The sequence below is a fragment of the Oncorhynchus gorbuscha genome, linkage group LG03, assembly GCF_021184085.1.
Source record: "Oncorhynchus gorbuscha isolate QuinsamMale2020 ecotype Even-year linkage group LG03, OgorEven_v1.0, whole genome shotgun sequence".
NCBI lineage: Eukaryota > Metazoa > Chordata > Actinopteri > Salmoniformes > Salmonidae > Oncorhynchus > Oncorhynchus gorbuscha.
The window spans coordinates 2,259,724-2,280,409 of record NC_060175.1 but is presented as its reverse complement, the minus strand read 5'-3'; the positions used below and the strand labels follow the sequence as shown (position 1 = coordinate 2,280,409).

The following is a 20,686-nucleotide window of genomic DNA, read 5'->3' as shown; positions in this document are numbered from 1 at the left end:
CACCTTCATAGGGATGCCACCTTTCCAACAAGTCAGTTCTTCAAGTTTCTGCCCTTCTAGAGCTGCCCCGGTCAACTAAATCTTGTTATGTTGAAGTGAGAACATCTAGGTCAACAACGGTTCAGCCGTGAAGTGGTAGGACACGTAAGCTCACAGAATGGGATCGCGGAGTGGTAGGCCACGTAAGCTCACAGAATGGGACCGCGGAGTGGTAGGCCACGTAAGCTCACAGAATGGGACCGCGGAGTGGTAGGCCACGTAAGCTCACAGAATGGGATCGCGGAGTGGTAGGCCACGTAAGCTCACAGAATGGGATCGCGGAGTGGTAGGCCACGTAAGCTCACAGAATGGGATCGCGGAGTGTGTACAAATTGTCTGTCCAAGGTTGCGACATTCACTACTGACTTCCCAACTGACTCTGGAACCAACGTCAGCACAATAACTGTTTGTCGGGAGCTTCATGAAATGGGTTTCCATGGCCGAGCAGCCGCACACAAGCCTAAGATCACCATGCGCAATGCTAAGCGTCGGCTGGAGTGGTGTAAAGCTCGCCGCCATTAGACACTGGAGCAGTGGAACGCGTTGTCTGGAGTGATGAATCACGCTTCACCGTCTGGCAGTCCCAACGGGACAAATCTGGGTTTGGCTGATGCCAATGCATAGTGCCAAATGTTAAGTTTGGTGGAGGAGAATTCAGTCTGCCCCACATAATCTACAGTGATTTTGAAGAGAATCACCAGACCCACAACCTGCTTTTATGAATACATGGACGTGTCAATGTGTAACTGTTGATGTTGGCAATGGTATTCCAGGATCCACACTGTAATCGTACCGTCGCTCGTGGATATAATTCACAACACTGATGACTATTATAATACTTTGCCGACGCACTGTAGCCTCTGGGCTGCGGCAGTCATCCTGCCTGAATGTTCCTCGCTCTACCCAGACTACTGATAGTACTATGTCAGTATGTGGTCCTAGCTCCGTTGGTAGAGCAATAGCGGTTGTAACTCCATGATGTAAAACACGGATCATCGTTCGTGGATATATCCTAATGCAAGTCGCTTTGGATAAAGCCGTCTGCTATATGGTATATGCTATTATATATTATTATTGTGTTGTTAGACTTGTCTCTAATTTTAACTGCCTGTGAGTGTTGTGAGGTTGGAGGTGATATCGTTATGCATGGTTAGGGTTAGTGTGTGGTGTTAGTAACAGTATAATGTGTGTGTGTGTGTTTCCAGGTTGTCCAGAGTATCGAGGATCATCACTTGGAGGTGATATCTCTGTGCAGGGAGAACGGGTTCCACGGCCTGGTGGCGTACGACTCGGACTATGCGCTGTGTAACATCCCCTACTACTTCTCTGCCCACGCCCTGAAGCTGAGTCGCAACGGGAAGAGCCTGACCACCTCCCAGTACCTGATGCACGAAGTGGCCAAACAACTGGACCTTAACCCCAACCGCTTCGTCATCTTCGCTTCACTTTTAGGTGGGTTGGTAACGGAGCTAACATGTAGCGAGGTCGCTAACTAACATCACTTTAGGTGGGTTGGTAACGGAGCTAACATGTAGCGAGGTCGCTAACTAACATCACTTTAGGTGGGTTGGTAACGGAGCTAACATGTAGCGAGGTCGCTAACTAACATCACTTTAGGTGGGTTGGTAACGGAGCTAACATGTAGCGAGGTCGCTAACTAACATCACTTTAGGTGGGTTGGTAACGGAGCTAACATGTAGCGAGGTCGCTAACGAACATCACTTTAGGTGGGTTGGTAACAGAGCTAACATGTAGCGAGGTCGCTAACGAACATCACTTTAGGTGGGTTGGTAACGGAGCTAACATGTAACGGGGTCGCTAACTAACATCACTTTAGGTGGGTTGGTAACGGAGCTAACATGTAGCGGGGTCGCTAACTAACATCACTTTAGGTGGGTTGGTAACGGAGCTAACATGTAGCGAGGTCGCTAACTAACATCACTTTAGGTGGGTTGGTAACGGAGCTAACATGTAGCGAGGTCGCTAACTAACATCACTTTAGGTGGGTTGGTAACGGAGCTAACATGTAGCGAGGTCGCTAACGAACATCACTTTAGGTGGGTTGGTAACAGAGCTAACATGTAGCGAGGTCGCTAACGAACATCACTTTAGGTGGGTTGGTAACGGAGCTAACATGTAACGGGGTCGCTAACTAACATCACTTTAGGTGGGTTGGTAACGGAGCTAACATGTAGCGGGGTCGCTAACTAACATCACTTTAGGTGGGTTGGTAACAGAGCTAACATGTAGCGAGGTCGCTAACTAACGTCACTTTAGGTGGGTTGGTAACAGAGCTAACATGTAGCGAGGTCGCTAACTAACATCACTTTAGGTGAGTTGGTAACATAAAGCTAATGTGTAGGTGGTCGCTAACTAACATCACTTTATGTGGGTTGGTAACAGAGCTAACATGTAGCGAGGTCACTAACTATCACTTTAGGTGGGTTGGTAACAGCGCTAACATGTAGCGAGGTCGCTAACTAACATCACTTTAGGTGGGTTGGTAACAGAGCTAACATGTAGCGAGGTCGCTAACTAACATCACTTTAGGTGGGTCGCTAACTAACATCACTTTAGGTGAGTTGGTAACATAAAGCTAATGTGTAGGTGGTCGCTAACTAACGTCACTTTAGGTGGGTTGGTAACAGAGCTAACATGTAGCGAGGTCGCTAACTAACGTCACTTTAGGTGGGTTGGTAACAGAGCTAACATGTAGCGAGGTCGCTAACTAACGTCACTTTAGGTGGGTTGGTAACAGAGCTAACATGTAGCAAGGTCGCTAACTAACGTCACTTTAGGTGGGTTGGTAACAGAGCTAACATGTAGCGAGGTTGCTAACTAACATCACTTTAGCTTTATGTTACCAACTCACCTAATGTGTAGGTGGTCGCTAACTAACATCACTTTATGTGGGTTGGTAGCAGAGCTAACATGTAGCGAGGTCGCTAACTAACATCACTTTAGGTGGGTTGGTAACAGAGCTAACATGTAGCGAGGTCGCTAACTAACATCACTTTAGGCGGGTTGGTAACAGAGCTAACATGTAGCGAGGTCGCTAACTAACATCACTTTAGGTGGGTTGGTAACAGAGCTAACATGTAGCGAGGTCGCTAACTAACATCACTTTAGGTGGGTTGGTAACAGAGCTAACATGTAGCGAGGTCGCTAACTAACGTCACTTTAGGTGGGTTGGTAACAGAGCTAACATGTAGCGAGGTCGCTAACTAACAACACTTTAGGTGAGTTGGTAACATAAAGCTAATGTGTAGGTGGTCGCTAACTAACATCACTAGGTGGGTTGGTAACAGAGCTAACATGTAGCGAGGTCGCTAACTAACATCACTTTAGGTGGGTTGGTAACAGAGCTAACATGTAGCGAGGTCGCTAACTAACATCACTTTAGGCGGGTTGGTAACAGAGCTAACATGTAGCGAGGTCGCTAACTAACATCACTTTAGGTGGGTTGGTAACAGAGCTAACATGTAGCGAGGTCGCTAACTAACATCACTTTAGGTGGGTTGGTAACAGAGCTAACATGTAGCGAGGTCGCTAACTAACGTCACTTTAGGTGGGTTGGTAACAGAGCTAACATGTAGCGAGGTCGCTAACTAACAACACTTTAGGTGAGTTGGTAACATAAAGCTAATGTGTAGGTGGTCGCTAACTAACATCACTAGGTGGGTTGGTAACAGAGCTAACATGTAGCGAGGTCGCTAACTAACATCACTTTAGGTGAGTTGGTAACATAAAGCTAATGTGTAGGTGGTCGCTAACTAACGTCACTTTAGGTGGGTTGGTAACAGAGCTAACATGTAGCGAGGTCGCTAACTAACGTCACTTTAGGTGGGTTGGTAACAGAGCTAACATGTAGCGAGGTCGCTAACTAACGTCACTTTAGGTGGGTTGGTAACAGAGCTAACATGTAGCGAGGTCGCTAACTAACGTCACTTTAGGTGGGTTGGTAACAGAGCTAACATGTAGCAAGGTCGCTAACTAACGTCACTTTAGGTGGGTTGGTAACAGAGCTAACATGTAGCGAGGTTGCTAACTAACATCACTTTAGCTTTATGTTACCAACTCACCTAATGTGTAGGTGGTCGCTAACTAACATCACTTTATGTGGGTTGGTAGCAGAGCTAACATGTAGCGAGGTCGCTAACTAACATCACTTTAGGTGGGTTGGTAACAGAGCTAACATGTAGCGAGGTCGCTAACTAACATCACTTTAGGCGGGTTGGTAACAGAGCTAACATGTAGCGAGGTCGCTAACTAACATCACTTTAGGTGGGTTGGTAACAGAGCTAACATGTAGCGAGGTCGCTAACTAACATCACTTTAGGTGGGTTGGTAACAGAGCTAACATGTAGCGAGGTCGCTAACTAACGTCACTTTAGGTGGGTTGGTAACAGAGCTAACATGTAGCGAGGTCGCTAACTAACATCACTTTAGGTGAGTTGGTAACATAAAGCTAATGTGTAGGTGGTCGCTAACTAACATCACTAGGTGGGTTGGTAACAGAGCTAACATGTAGCGAGGTCGCTAACTAACATCACTTTAGGTGAGTTGGTAACATAAAGCTAATGTGTAGGTGGTCGCTAACTAACATCACTAGGTGGGTTGGTAACAGAGCTAACATGTAGCGAGGTCGCTAACTACCATCACTTTAGGTGTGTTGGTAACAGAGCTAACATGTAGCGAGGTCGCTAACTAACATCACTTTAGGTGGGTTGGTAACCGCTAACATGTACAGTGCCCTGCGAAAGTATTCGGCCCCCTTGAACTTTGCGACCTTTTGCCACATTTCAGGCTTCAAACGTAAAGATATAAAACTGTATTTTTTTGTGAAGAATCAACAACAAGTGGGACACAATCATGGAGTGGAACGACATTTATTGGATATTTCAAACTTTTTTAACAAATCAAAAACTGAAAAATTGTTAGTGCAAAATTATTCAGCCCCTTTACTTTCAGTGCAGCAAACTCTCTCCAGAAGTTCAGTGCGGATCTCTGAATGATCCAATGTTGATCCAATATTTGAAGCCTGAAGTGTGGCAAAAGGTCGCAAAGTTCAAGGGGGGCGAATACTTTCGCAGGGCACTGTAGCTAGGTCGCTAACTAACATCACTTTTATGTAGGTTGGTAACATCACTTTTAAGGAGGAAGGTAACTTTTGGGTCGGTTTGCAGATAAAGCCTATTGATTGCTAACATAGAGATTTAGTGTCACTGCTAAGTCAGTGCTAATTCTGTTAGCCTCATGATGTCATGTAACTGTCCTGCTTCAGGTAATCACATACTGCCCGATGAAGACTTGGCTGCCTTTCACTGGAGTCTCCTGGGTCCAGAGCATCCGCTAGCATCGCTCAAGGTAAACTAACTTGACGGTCAATGAAGCGCCCGGGAATCTGTTACATGCTGACCAGACCGTGTTGATTTTGTACCACCACACCAGACACGATCACGACACGGCAGGTTGAAATATCAAAACAAACTCTGATCCAATTATATTAATTTGGAGACAGGTCGAAAAGCATTAAACATTTATGGAAATGTAGCTAGTTAGCTTGCTGTTACTAGTTCATTTGTCCTGGGATATAAACATAGTTATTTTACTTGAAATGCATGGTGTGGTCATTACGCCAGGACAGCGGAGTCAATCACCACCTTCCGGAGACACCTGAAACCCCACCTCTTTAAGGAATACCTAGGATAGGATAAGTATCCCTCTCACCCCCCTTTAAGATTTAGATGCACTATTGTAAAGTGACTGTTCCACTGGATGTCATAAGGTGAATGCACCAATTTGTAAGTCGCTCTGGATAAGAGCGTCTGCTAAATGACTTAAATGTAAATGTAAATTATGTTAGTCCCAGTAGCAGCTGGGGTGAAAATGATAAAAAATGATAACATCATTTATAGTATTTTAATTTATCTGTTCAAACTGTTGTTGACACCATCGGGCAGCAGGTAGCCTAGTAGTTAGTGTTGGGCCAGTAACCAGAAGGTTGCTAGAACAAACCCCCGAGCTGACAAGGTTCAAATGTGTCGTTCTGCCCCTGAACAAGGCAGTTAACCCACTGTTCCTAGGCCGTCATTGTAAATAAGTATTTGTCCTTAACTGACATGCCTAGTTAAATAAAGGTAAAATAAAATAAAATAAAAAACATGGTTGCCATGGTAGGCACAGAAACTACTATTGAAAGTTGATAGGGCAGACATTCAAATGAGAGACGCCAGTTGCCACGAGAGTCAGTAAAAGCGTCACCCAAAAGCACCCTGACCTGCACCAAAGTCAAATTAGGATATAGGCCAAGGACTCAATAAAGTGTATTTTTACCAGGAGTTTTTCCTTATTGAAGGCTACTACTTTTACAATATTTAGTCTTTAAATATTTGGTTGTTTACTAAACTACTCACTGTGTTTAAAACATGGCCTCACATGTGGATCCTTAAAGAGATGGGTGGGGCTAAGGCTTGAGAGGGTGTGAACGATGCTGAATGGGTGGGGCTAAGGCTTAAGAGGGTGTGAACAATGCTGAATGGGTGTAGACAAAGAAGAGCTCTCCAGTAGGTGTACCAAAACATTCATGGGCCATTTTCTCAAAAGTGGGTTTACAAGTTTATCAACTTTCAAATCACAATTACTTTCCCATTGTTCCTCAAATTCCTCAAATGCAGTGTATGATATACAATTTTCTATCTCAGTCTCTACTTTTATCCAATGAAAAACACTATTTCAAATTTTACCACAACATCTTATTGTTAATAGTAAGCATTCCATTTCAACCACAACATGTTTTAATTGCTTTTTATACTTCAATTGTCAAATTATTTTAATGTAAGAATTTAAAAGACGTCACACCAAAGGACTAATTAACTCATCCATTTTATGACAGAGAAGATAAATATTTCTGATAAAGCTTATTGTTTTCACACCGTGTGATCCAGCTATGTCTTCTGTACGTCCTCATTCCAAGAGCTAGGCTGTCTCTAACCTCTGACCTCTAGGTGCGCGCCCACCAGCTAGTGCTCCCTCCTTGTGACGTGGTTATCAAGGCAGTGGCTGACTACGTTCGTAACATGACGGACTTCAGCGACCTGGAGGCCATCGCTAACGACATCTTCAGGCACTCACAGGTACTCGCAGACATCTTCAGACACTCACAGGTACTCGCAGACATCTTCAGGCACTCACAGGTACTCGCAGACATCTTCAGGCACTCACAGGTACTCGCAGACATCTTCAGACACTCACAGGTACTCGCAGACATCTTCAGGTACTCGCAGACATCTGACAGGGCTATATTGAGGTACATGCATCACCTAGCAGGGTCTTCAAACATTCACAGGTACATTATTGGAGGGACGAGATATCAGGACTATTTAAGAACCTTTTGTGTTGATAACATGGCTGTTTCTTATTCCACTTATTCCAGTTCAACATGGCAGTTTCTTATTCCAGTCTAGTTTAACATGGCTGTTTCTTATTCCAGTCCAGTTTAACATGTCTTTTTCTTATTCCAGTTCAACATGGCTGTTTCTTATTCCAGTCTAGTTTAACATGGCTGTTTCTTAGTCCAGTCCAGTTTCACATGGCTTTTTCTTATTCCAGTCCAGGACTGATGACAAAGTTGTCCGCTTTAAGAAAGCAGTGGAGTACTACTCAGCAGCCAGCACGTCTCAACACTTCTCACCTTACCAAGGTAAGTTCACCCACCTCACCTTCTCTCTATTGCCCAGTAGACTGAGGCAGAGAGAGAGACCTGAGGCAGAGAGAGAGACCTGAGGCAGAGAGAGAGACCTGAGGCAGAGAGAGAGACCTGAGGCAGAGAGAGAGACCTGAGGCAGAGAGAGAGACCTGAGGCAGAGAGAGAGACCTGAGGCAGAGAGAGAGACCTGAGGCAGAGAGAGAGACCTGAGGCAGAGAGAGAGACCTGAGGCAGAGAGAGACCTGAGGCAGAGAGAGAGACCTGAGGCAGAGAGAGAGACCTGAGGCAGGAGAGAGAGACCTGAGGCAGAGAGAGAGACCTGAGGCAGAGAGAGAGACCTGAGGCAGAGGGAGAGACCTGAGGCAGAGGGAGAGACCTGAGGCAGGGGGGAGAGACCTGAGGCAGGGGGGAGAGACCTGAGGCAGGGGGAGAGACCTGAGGCAGGGGGAGAGACCTGAGTCAGGGGGAGAGACCTGAGGCAGGGGGAGAGACCTGAGCAGGGGGAGAGACCTGAGGCAGGGGGAGAGACCTGAGGCAGGGGGAGAGACCTGAGGCAGGGGGAGAGACCTGAGGCAGGGGGGAGAGACCTGAGGCAGGGGGGAGAGACCTGAGGCAGGGGGGAGAGACCTGAGGCAGGGGGAGAACTAGCAGAGTTGCTCTGTGATGTGAGAGATTCTCCCACTTTCCCAGGCATTGTGTGCACTCTGGAATGGCTGCTATGCCCTTTGCATACAAATAGGCTGCTTTAGAAAGGATTCTTGCATTGCTGCCCCAGTCGGCTTGTTGGAACTTTGTAAAAACTTAGACCGAAGCAGACTGGTCTGACTCCACACTGGCCCGAAGCAGACTGGTCTGACTCCACACTGGCCCAAAGCAGACTGGTCTGACTCCACACTGGCCCGAAGCAGACTGGTCTAACTCGTCCGTCCCTCCACCCTGGCCCGAAGCAGACTGGTCTAACTCGTCCGTCCCTCCACCCTGGCCCGAAGCAGACTGGTCTAACTCCACACTGGCCCAAAGCAGACTGGTCTAACTCCACACTGGCCCAAAGCAGACTGGTCTGACTCGTCCGTCCCTCCACACTGGCCCAAAGCAGACTGGTCTGACTCGTCCGTCCCTCCACACTGGCCCGAAGCAGACTGGTCTAACTCCACACTGGCCCGACTCCACACTGGCCCGAAGCAGACTGGTCTGACTCCACACTGACCCGAAGCAGACTGGTCTGACTCCACACTGACCCGAAGCAGACTGGTCTGACTCCACACTGACCCGAAGCAGACTGGTCTGACTCCACACTGGCCCAAAGCAGACTGGTCTGACTCCACACTGGCCCGAAGCAGACTGGTCTGGCTCCACACTGACCCGAAGCGGACTGGTTTAGCTCGTCCGTCCCTCCACACTGGCCCGAAGCAGACTGGTCTAACTCGTCCCTCCACACTGGCCCGAAGCAGACTGGTCTAACTCGTCCCTCCACACTGGCCCGAAGCAGACTGGTCTGACTCCACACTGGCCTGAAGCAGACTGGTCTGGCTCCACACTGACCCGAAGCGGACTGGTCTAGCTCGTCCGTCCCTCCACACTGGCCCGAAGCAGACTGGTCTAACTCGTCCCTCCACACTGGCCCGAAGCAGACTGGTCTAACTCGTCCCTCCACACTGGCCCGAAGCAGACTGGTCTAACTCGTCCCTCCACACTGGCCCGAAGCAGACTGGTCTGACTCCACACTGACCCGAAGCAGACTGGTCTAGCTCGTCCGTCCCTCCACACCGGCCCGAAGCAGACTGGTCTAACTCGTCCCTCCACACTGACCCGAAGCAGACTGGTCTAGCTCGTCCGTCCCTCCACACTGACCCGAAGCAGACTGGTCTAGCTCGTCCGTCCCTCCACACTGGCCCGAAGCAGACTGGTCTAACTCGTCCCTCCACACTGGCCCGAAGCAGACTGGTCTAACTCGTCCGTCCCTCCACACTGGCCCGAGGCAGACTGGTCTAACTCCACACTGGCCCGAAGCAGACTGGTCTGACTCGTCCATCCCTCCACACTGGCCCGAAGCAGACTGGTCTAGCTCGTCAATCCCTCCACACTGGCCCGAAGCAGACTGGTCTAACTCGTCCGTCCCTCCACACTGGCCCGAAGCAGACAGGTCTGACTCCACACTGGCCCGAAGCAGACTGGTCTGACTCGTCCGTCCCTCCACACTGGCCCGAAGCAGACTGGTCTGACTCCACACTGGCCCGAAGCAGACTGGTCTGACTCCACACTGGCCCGAAGCAGACTGGTCTGACTCCACACTGGCCCGAAGCAGACTGGTCTGACTCCACACTGGCCCGAAGCAGACTGGTCTGACTCCACACTGGCCCGAAGCAGACTGGTCTGACTGACCACACTGGCCCGAAGCAGACTGGTCTGACTCCACACTGGCCCGAAGCAGACTGGTCTGACTCCACACTGGCCCGAAGCAGACTGGTCTGACTCCACACTGGCCTGGTCTGAAGCAGACTGGTCTGACTCCACACTGGCCCGAAGCAGACTGGTCTGACTCCACACTGGCCCGAAGCAGACTGGTCTGACTCCACACTGGCCCGAAGCAGACTGGTCTGACTCCACACTGGCCCGAAGCAGACTGGTCTGACTCCACACTGGCCCGAAGCAGACTGGTCTGACTCCACACTGGCCCGAAGCAGACTGGTCTGACTCCACACTGGCCCGAAGCAGACTGGTCTGACTCCACACTGGCCCGAAGCAGACTGGTCTGACTCCACACTGGCCCGAAGCAGACTGGTCTGACTCCACACTGGCCCGAAGCAGACTGGTCTGACTCCACACTGGCCCGAAGCAGACTGGTCTGACTCCACACTGGCCCGAAGCAGACTGGTCTGACTCCACACTGGCCCGAAGCAGACTGGTCTGTCCCTCCACACTGGCCCGAAGCAGACTGGTCTGACTCCACACTGGCCCGAAGCAGACTGGTCTGACTCCACACTGGCCCGAAGCAGACTGGTCTGACTCCACACTGGGCCGAAGCAGACTGGTCTGACTCCACACTGGGCCGAAGCAGACTGGTCTGACTCCACACTGGGCCGAAGCAGGCTGGTCTGGCTCCACACTGGGCCGAAGCAGGCTGGTCTGGCTCCACACTGGGCCGAAGCAGGCTGGTCTGGCTCCACACTGACCCGAAGCGGACTGGTCTAGCTCGTCCGTCCCTCCACACTGGCCCGAAGCGGACTGGTCTAGCTCGTCCGTCCCTCCACACTGGCCCGAAGCGGACTGGTCTAACTCGTCCCTCCACACTGGCCCGAAGCGGACTGGTCTAACTCGTCCCTCCACACTGGCCCGAAGCGGACTGGTCTAACTCGTCCGTCCCTCCACACTGGCCCGAAGCGGACTGGTCTAACTCGTCCGTCCCTCCACACTGGTCCGAAGCGGACTGGTCTAACTCGTCCGTCCCTCCACACTGGTCCGAAGCGGACTGGTCTAACTCGTCCGTCCCTCCACACTGGTCCGAAGCGGACTGGTCTAACTCGTCCGTCCCTCCACACTGGTCCGAAGCAGACTGGTCTAACTCGTCCCTCCACACTGGCCCGAAGCAGACTGGTCTAACTCGTCCGTCCCTCCACACTGGCCCGAAGCAGACTGGTCTAACTCGTCCGTCCCTCCACACTGGCCCGAAGCAGACTGGTCTAACTCGTCCGTCCCTCCACACTGGCCCGAAGCAGACTGGTCCGACTCCACACTGGCCCGAAGCAGACTATAATTATTCATGAATGATACTCCGGTGAAACTGAATGGTTCATCTGTCAGACCTTTTAACAGGTTTAACTGAACTGAAAGGACCTGTGTAGAACCTCACACATGACCACAGAAAAACGTTCAAGCTCTCTATGTGCTGTCTTAAATGTCAAATGTTTTTGAGTTACACTGCTGTGTTAAGTGTGTGTAAAAAATGTTTGTTTCCCCCACCAGTTGGACCAAACCAGACAGGAGGACCTGTAGTTTCTCCAGTAGCAGCAGTTCTGTCACACTACGCAGCTCTAGCTCCGTTGCCTCAGACGCTCAACATTCCTCCCCTGTCGGGGAAAGCTGGGGTGAGACTGGCTGGGGGAGAGGAACCTCGTTTTGACCAGGACCTAAACAAACCTCTTAATTCGCTCAAGAGTGGCACACTGTTCTTGGCAACACACTCTAAACATGCTCTTAGCTCATAGCTACTCAGCCAAACATGTCAAACACATCTAATAGTTAAAAACAAATCTTTTAGAGAAAGCTAATGTTGGTGAGATGTGGCTAACATGTTGTTTATCTCCAGGTCCAGCCTGCCTACACAGCCCCCCCGGTCGTAGAGCCTGGCCCTGGGACTGGGGCTAATGCTGGTCCTGGTGGTGACCCTGGTCTCAGTCCTGGTACTTGTGGTTCTGTTCTGGCTGTGGAGTCAGCGGTGGGGAAGACCCTGGCAGAGCAGGTCCCAAGCAGCTTCAGCAGCATTCCTCCTAAAGAGAAGCACACGCCGCTTTACGAGAGGTCTTCTCCCATCAACCCCTCTTTTCCCCCGGGGGGCACGGCCGCCACCAGCCCCTCATCCTCCTCCTCCACCACCTCCTCAGAGAACGAGGACAACGCAGGCTTCACTGCCAAGTAGGTTTTGTTATAGTACCTATTACATTACCTACTGCTGTGTCAGTGCTGTTATGTTTACCTTGCCAGGTCGGTTCCGTTACACTGCCAGGTCGGTTCTGTTACGCAGCCAGGTCGGTTCCATTACGCTGCCTGTTGCCAGGTCGGTTCCGTTACGCTGCCTGTTGCCAGGTCGGTTCCGTTACGCTGCCTGTTGCCAGGTCGGTACCGTTACGCTGCCTGTTGCCAGGTCGGTTCCGTTACACTGCCTGTTGCCAGGTTGGTTACACTGCCTGTTGCCAGGTCTGTTCCGTTACGCTGCCTGTTGCCAGGTCAGTTCCGTTACGCTGCCTGTTGCCAGGTCAGTTCCGTTACGCTGCCTGTTGCCAGGTCGGTTCCGTTACGCTGCCTGTTGCCAGGTCGGTTCCGTTACGCTGCCTGTTGCCAGGTCGGTTCCGTTACGCTGCCTGTTGCCAGGTCGGTTCCGTTACGCTGCCTGTTGCCAGGTCGGTTCCGTTACGCTGCCAGGTCGGTTCCGTTACGCTGCCAGGTCGGTTCCGTTACGCTGCCAGGTCGGTTCCGTTACGCTGCCTGTTGCCAGGTCGGTTCCGTTACGCTGCCTGTTGCCAGGTCGGTTCCGTTACACTGCCAGGTCGGTTCCGTTACACTGCCAGGTCGGTTCCGTTACGCTGCCTGTTGAGCACTGCCAACACTAGAACCGCTAGGTCTCGACCGACTGCCCCCTTCAAGCTAATGAGCAGTCATTCTGAATGCTACATTCTAACAGTGTAATTCATGCATTTAATATCACTGAAATAATAATTTCATAGTGTTTAGGAAGGTCTTAGGTAACATTAGAAAATAAAATACGTACTAGAATTTTCATTAGCTGATCTGTAGGCTATATCTAAAAACACAAACAGTAACATATTTTTACAAGAGAACGACTGATAATTGGCCGAGACGATATATTGGGTTTATTTTGGCCCTTCGCTGTCGGCTCAGCCGACTAGTTCCTCTACATAGCCAGCCGCCACGCACCACCTGAGCCAAGAGCACGATGCAGAGGAATGTCTTGCTGGGGAAATCAGCAGCTAGCTAGCTCATTCTCCAACAGAAAGGTATTGATGAATTGATAGTGACAAATCAAAATCCTGTTAGTTGAGTTAATTCGCTTTATAATAAAGCTTGTTTCAACGTGCTCCTATCTGATATCTTAGCACCATGGTTATCTAGCCAGCTAGCTAGCAATGTAGCTAAGCATATGTCTATGTGACCTGTTAGCAAATATTACAATAACACCACAGATGAAAGGGTTAGTTATCTAGGTATATTCGCTACTATGCTAGCTAGCTGGCTCGATAAACATGGTGCTAAGATATGATAGGAGCTAATAGCCAATGTAGCTAGCTAACGTTAGCTGATTATCATTTTGAACAGGCACCATTTTAGGCAATGAGCCATCTGACTCGCAGTCCAATGTTAGCTATTTACTGGTGGGTTGATCTGACCATCCGCAATTGTATCCATAATTTGCCAGTTGATAGTCGTATTAGATGATTGTCGTAATTGGGAAAGAAGAAAGTGTTTTTTAAAAGGCCTAAATGAAGGTTGGCAATAGGTTTAGCTACCTAAGAGGGCCATCTTCCTGAATGTTTATGGACAGCTGTAGATCAGTGTATGTGCAAACTATTGGCAGATTTGAGTCATTCAGACACAACGTCGTTTTCATTTTTTTCTCCTACGCTCGCCCTACTTGTTAGATATTATGCACATTTATGGCTTGGTAGCAAATGTCATCGCCATTGAGCTAGTAGCAGTAAACGGCAGCAAGTGATATGAGCAGAGGAGGGAGATGTGAAGGAGTTATGGCCTTGCTCTATCCTATCGTAGCAGATCAAGGCACAACTCACCCATTGCTTGACAGATTGCTTAACTAACTGGGGCTCCCGAGTGGCGCAGTGGTCTAAGGCACAGCATTTCAGTGAAAGAGGCGTCACTACAGTCCCTGGTTTGAATACAGGCTGAATTACATACGGTCGTGATTGGGAGTCCCATGGGGCGGCACACACATGGCCCAGCGTCGTCCGTATTTGGCCGGGGTAGGCTGTCATTGTAAATAAGAATTTGTTCTTAACTGACTTGCCTAGTTAAATAAAGGTTAAAAATAAATAAATAAAATAAAAATTAATCAATAATGGTTTCACAGGCTCCTTAACAATTGTGCTATTTTGTGTTTATTCCTTGTTACTTTTATTTATTTATTTTATACATAATGTTTCTGCCTCTGGATATTGTTCAGTTCTAAGGGAGTTTTTCTTTAACGAGTCGGACGCAAATGATTTACTCAAGTTACCTGACAAGGCCCAAATCCCCATAATTCGTGTGATGAGTAGACAGATGCAGGTCCGGGTGCCTTGTGAGAATTCTTCAGCTAGTGGGTAACCCGCCTCTACCATCTGTCCTATTGGCCAACGTGCAATCACTGGAGAATAAACTGGATGAGCTCCGATCAACACTATCCTACCAACTGGGCATTAATAACTGTAATATCTTATGTTTCACTGAGTCGTGGCTGAATGACAACATCATACAGCTGGCTCTGTTGTGGTCTGTATCTATTTGTCAATAACAGCTCATGCGCAAAATCAAATATTAACGACGTCTCTTGGGTTTGCTCGCTTGACGTAGAGTTTCTCATGATAAGCTGTAGACCACACTATTAACCCAGACCAGTTTTAATCTATATTTTTCGTAGCTGTCTATTAATGACCACAAGCCGATGCTGGCACTAAGACCACACTCAACAACCTGAAAAGGCCATAAGCAAACAAGAAAATGCTCATCCACCCTAGTGACCAGGGACTTTAATGCAGGGAAACTTAAATCCGTTTTACCTCATTTCTACCTGCATGTTACATGTGCAACAAGAGGAGGAAAAAAAGCTCTAGACCACCTTTACACACAGATGCATACAAAGCTCTCCCCCGCACTCCATTTGGCAAATCTGACCATAATTCTATCCTCCTGATTACTGCTTACAAGCAAAACCTAAAGCAGGAAGTACCAGTGACTCGCTCAATACAGAAGTGATCAGATGAAGCGGATGCTAAGCTACAGGACTGTTTTGCACAGACTGGAATATGTTCCGAGATTCATCCAATGGCATTGAGGAGAATACCACATCAGTCACCGGCTTCATCAATAAGTTAATCAAGGACTTTGTCCCCACAGTGACCGTATGTACCCCAACCAGAAGCCATGGATTACAGGCAACATCCTAGAAACATCCTAGAAACCCTAGACCTACTCCAATTTGAACACTGTCCCATCAAATCCACAGAATCTTTATTGCACTCCACGCTGTCATTTTCCACCTGGACAAAAGGAACACCTATGTGAGAATGCTGTTCATTGACTACAGCTCAGCGTTCAACACCATAGTGCCCTCAAAGCTCATCACTAAGCTAAGGACCCTGGGACTAAACACCTCCCTCTGCAACTGGATCCTGTACTTCCTGACAGGCTGCCCCCAGGTGGTAAGGGTAGGCAACAACACATCTGCCACCGTGATCCTCAACATGGGGGCCCCTCGTGTGCGTGCTTAGATATCTCCTATACTCCCTGTTCACCCATGACTGCATGGCCAAGCACTACTCCAACAACAGTGGTAGGCTTGATCACTGACAAAGATGAGACAGCCTATAGGGAGGAGGTCAGAGACCTGGAAGTGTAGTTCCAAGACAAAAATCTCTCCCTCAACGTGATCAAGACAAAGGAGATGATTGTGGACGACGTGAGGATAAGCACGTCCCCATTCTCATCGACAGGGCTGGAGTGGAGCAGCTTGAGAGCTTCAAGTTCCTTAGTGTCCATATCTCCAACAAACTATCATTGTCCAAACACACAAGGACAGTCGTGAAGAGGGTACAACAACACCTATTCCCCTTCAGGAGACTGAAAAGATTTGGCATGGGTCCTCAGATCCTCAAAAGGTTCTACAGCTGCACCATCGAGAGCATCCTGACTGGTTGCATCACCGCCTGGTAGGGCAACTGCTCAGCCTCCAACTGCAAGGGTACCGAGGGTAGTGCGAACGGCCCAGTACATCACTGGGGTCAAGCTTCCTGCCATTCAGGACCTCTATACCAGGCGGTGTCAGAGGAAGGCCCTAAAAATTGCCAATGACTCAGCCACTCTAGTCTGTTCTCTCTGCTACCGTGCGGCAAGCGGTACCGGAGCGCCATGTCTAGGTCCAAAAGGCTTCTGAACAGTTTCTACCCCCAATCCTTAAGACTGCTGAACAGCTAACCAAATAACTACCCAGACTATGCCTTTTTTTACACTGACCCTGAATGACCCTGTTCTTCATTCACAATGGGTGATTACATCATTATGCATCATTCACGTCCTCTCATCAACTCACCCATTCTCTTCCTCTATGTATCATTCACTTCCTCTAACTCATCAACTCACCCATTCACTTCCTCTAACTCATCAACTCACCCATTCTCTTCCTCTAACTCATCAACTCACCCATTCTCTTCCTCTAACTCATCAACTCACCCATTCACTTCCTCTAACTCATCAACTCACCCATTCTCTTCCTCTAACTCATCAACTCACCCATTCACTTCCTCTAACTCATCAACTCACCCATTCTCTTCCTCTAACTCATCAACTCACCCATTCTCTTCCTCTAACTCATCAACTCACCCATTCTCTTCCTCTAACTCATCAACTCACCCATTCTCTTCCTCTAACTCATCAACTCACCCATTCACTTCCTCTAACTCATCAACTCACCCATTCACTTCCTCTAACTCATCAACTCACCCATTCACTTCCTCTAACTCATCAACTCACCCATTCTCTTCCTCTAACTCATCAACTCACCCATTCACTTCCTCTAACTCATCAACTCACCCATTCTCTTCCTCTAACTCATCAACTCACCCATTCACTTCCTCTAACTCATCAACTCACCCATTCTCTTCCTCTAACTCATCAACTCACCCATTCTCTTCCTCTAACTCATCAACTCACCCATTCTCTTCCTCTAACTCATCAACTCACCCATTCACTTCCTCTAACTCATCAACTCACCCATTCACTTCCTCTAACTCATCAACTCACCCATTCACTTCCTCTAACTCATCAACTCACCCATTCACTTCCTCTAACTCATCAACTCACCCATTCACTTCCTCTAACTCATCAACTCACCCATTCACTTCCTCTAACTCATCAACTCACCCATTCACTTCCTCTAACTCATCAACTCGCCCATTCTCTTCCTCTAACTCATCAACTCGCCCATTCTCTTCCTCTAACTCATCAACTCGCCCATTCTCTTCCTCTAACTCATCAACTCGCCCATTCACTTCCTCTAACTCATCAACTCACCCATTCACTTCCTCTAACTCATCAACTCACCCATTCACTTCCCCTAACTCATCAACTCACCCATTCACTTCCTCTAACTCATCAACTCACCCATTCTCTTCCTCTAACTCATCAACTCACCCATTCACTTCCTCTAACTCATCAACTCACCCATTCACTTCCTCTAACTCATCAACTCACCCATTCTCTTCCTCTAACTCATCAACTCACCCATTCACTTCCTCTAACTCATCAACTCACCCATTCTCTTCTTTTCTCCCCAGCGTACTTTTCATCTGTTCGGTTTAGTTTCAGTTTGGACGGCAAACATTGGGGACATTATCAACCCTACAAATGTCCAAGTCAATACGGTTCCATTACAACATCCTGTCATACTTCCAACTGCCATGTCAGCATCATTATTTTACATACTACATTACTCAGTCAAGTCAAAACTGTTACAATACATTATCCTAATACATTATCATACTCTTATCCTCTTGTTCCTGTAGTCATGTAAGTGACCATAAAGGAGGATGGGACAGACCATCAGAGAGCACAGCAGAGGGGGAACTGGGAGGATGGGACAAACCATCAGAGAGCACAGCAGAGGGGGAGCTGGGAGACCAAACCAAGGTATGGTTCAGCACAGAGTGTGAAGTCTTACATCATAACATGATGTTTACAATGAACAATGTTAGTTCTATATAGTTCTATATCCTTTCTATGGAGTTTTTCCTAGCCACTGTGCTTCTACACCTGCATTGCTTGCTGTTTGGGGTTTTAGGCTGGGTTTCTGTACAGCACTTTGAGATATCAGCTGATGTACGAAGGGCTATATAAATACATTTGATTTGATTTGGAATGCCTGGAGATCCCATATGCATGTACAGCTGTTTACAATAAACAACGTTAGTTCTATATAGTGGAATGCCTTTACAATGATGTAATCAGACCCCTTCACTTTTTCCACATTTTGTTACGTTGCAGATTAAATTAAATTACATTAAAAATGTTCCTCATCTAAACACAATACCCCATAATGACAAAGTGAAAACAGATTTTTAGACATTTTTGCAAATGTATTAAAAATAAAAAAACGGATACCTTATTTACAAAAGTATTCAGATCCTTTGCTATGAGACTTGAAATTGAGCTCAGGTGCATCCTGTTTCCGTTGATCATGCTTAATGTTTCTACAACTTGATTGGACATGATTTGGAAAGACACACCTGTCTATATAAGGTCCCACAGTTGACAGTGTCAGAGCAAAAACCAAGCCATGAGGTTAAAGGAATTCTCTGTAGAGCTCCGAGACAGGATTGTGTCGAGGCACAGACCTAGGGAAGGGTACCCGAAAACTGAATGCAGCATTGAGGGTTCCCAAGAACACAGTGGCCTCCATTCTTAAATTGAAGAAGTTTGGAACCACCAAGACTCTTTTCTAGAGCTGGCCGCCCCGAAAAACTGAGCAATCAGGGGAGAAGGGCCTTGGTCAGGGTGGTGATCAAGAACCCAATGGTCATTGACAGAGCTCTAAAGTTCATCTGGAGAACCTTCCAGAAGGACAACCATCTCTGCAGCACTCCACCAATCAGGCCTTTATGGTAGTGGCCAGACGGAAGCCACTTCTCAGTTAAAGGCACATGATAGCCCACTTGGAGATTGCCGAAGGCCACCTAAAGGACTCTCAGACCATGAGAAACAAGATTATCTGGTCTGATGAACCCAATATTGAACTTCGATCTGAATGCCAAGCGTCACTTCAAGAGGAAACCAGTCACCGCTCATCACCTGGCCAATACCATCCTTAAGGTGAAGCATGGTGGTGGTAGCATCATGCTGTGGGGATGTTTTTCAGAGGCAGGGACTGGGAGACTAGTCAGAATCGAGGGAAACATGAACGGCGCAAAGTACAGAGAGATCCTTCATGACAACCTGCTCAGGACCTCAACCTGGGGGTGAAGGTTCACCTTCCAACAGGACAACGATCCTAAGCACACTGCCGAGATGACGCAGAAGAAGTCTCCGAATGCCAGAGCCCGGATTTGAACCCGATCAAACATCTCTGTAGAGACCTGAAAACAGCTGTGCAGCAACACTCTCCATCCAAATCAAATGTATTTATATAGCCCTTCTTACATCAGTTGATATATCAAAGTGCTGTACAGAAACCCAGCCTAAAACCCCAAACAGCAAGCAAAGCAAGCTAGGAAAAACTCCATAGGAAGGACAAAATCTAGTAAGAAACCTAGAGAAACCAGGCTATGTGGGGTGGCCAGTCCTCTTCTGGCTGTGCCGGGTGGAGATTATAACAGAACATGGCCAAGATGTTCAAATGTTCATAAATGACCAGCAGGGTCAAATAATAGTAATCGCAGTGAACAGGTCAGGGTTCCATAGCCGCAGACAGAACAGGTGAAACTGGAGCAGCAGCACGGCCAGGTGGACTGGGGACAAGGAGTCCTCATGCCAGGTAGTCATGAGGCAAGGTCCTAGGGCTCAGGTCCTCCGAGAGAGAGCGAGAGGGAGAGAGAAAGAAAGAGAGAGAGAGAATTAGAGAGAGCATACTTAAATTCACACAGGACACTGGATAAGACAGAAATAGTCCAGATATAACAGTCTGACCCTAGGCCCCCCGACACATAAACTACTGCAGCATAAATACTGGAGGTTGAGACAGGAGGGGTCAGGAGACACTGTGGCCCCATCCGATGATACCCCCGGACAGGGCCAAACAGGCAGGATATAACCCCACCCACTTTGCCAAAGCACAGCACCCACACCACTAGAGGGGTATCTTCAACCACCAACTTACCATCCTGAGACAAGGCCGAGTATAGCCCACAACAATCTTCGCCATGGGGGGGTGCCAACCCAGACAAGAAGGGACGGCATGCAAGAGCACTAGTAAGCCAGTGACTCAGCTCCTGTAATAGGGTT

At 48.3% G+C, this 20,686-nt stretch overlaps 1 protein-coding gene across 3 annotated transcripts in view; it reads left to right on the top strand.

The window, feature by feature from the left end:
- The window catches only part of LOC124024202 (constitutive coactivator of PPAR-gamma-like protein 1), a 65,533-nt gene that overhangs the window by 11,026 nt on the left and 33,821 nt on the right, over positions 1-20,686 (top strand). For all 3 annotated transcript variants that reach the window (XM_046338214.1, XM_046338210.1, XM_046338204.1), the window contains exons 2-8: positions 1,245-1,491; positions 5,324-5,406; positions 7,047-7,175; positions 7,651-7,741; positions 11,711-11,832; positions 12,054-12,379; positions 18,256-18,379. In XM_046338214.1, the coding sequence (XP_046194170.1) occupies positions 1,245-1,491; positions 5,324-5,406; positions 7,047-7,175; positions 7,651-7,741; positions 11,711-11,832; positions 12,054-12,379; positions 18,256-18,379 (1,122 nt within the window). The remainder of the gene's footprint in view (positions 1-1,244; positions 1,492-5,323; positions 5,407-7,046; positions 7,176-7,650; positions 7,742-11,710; positions 11,833-12,053; positions 12,380-18,255; positions 18,380-20,686) is intronic.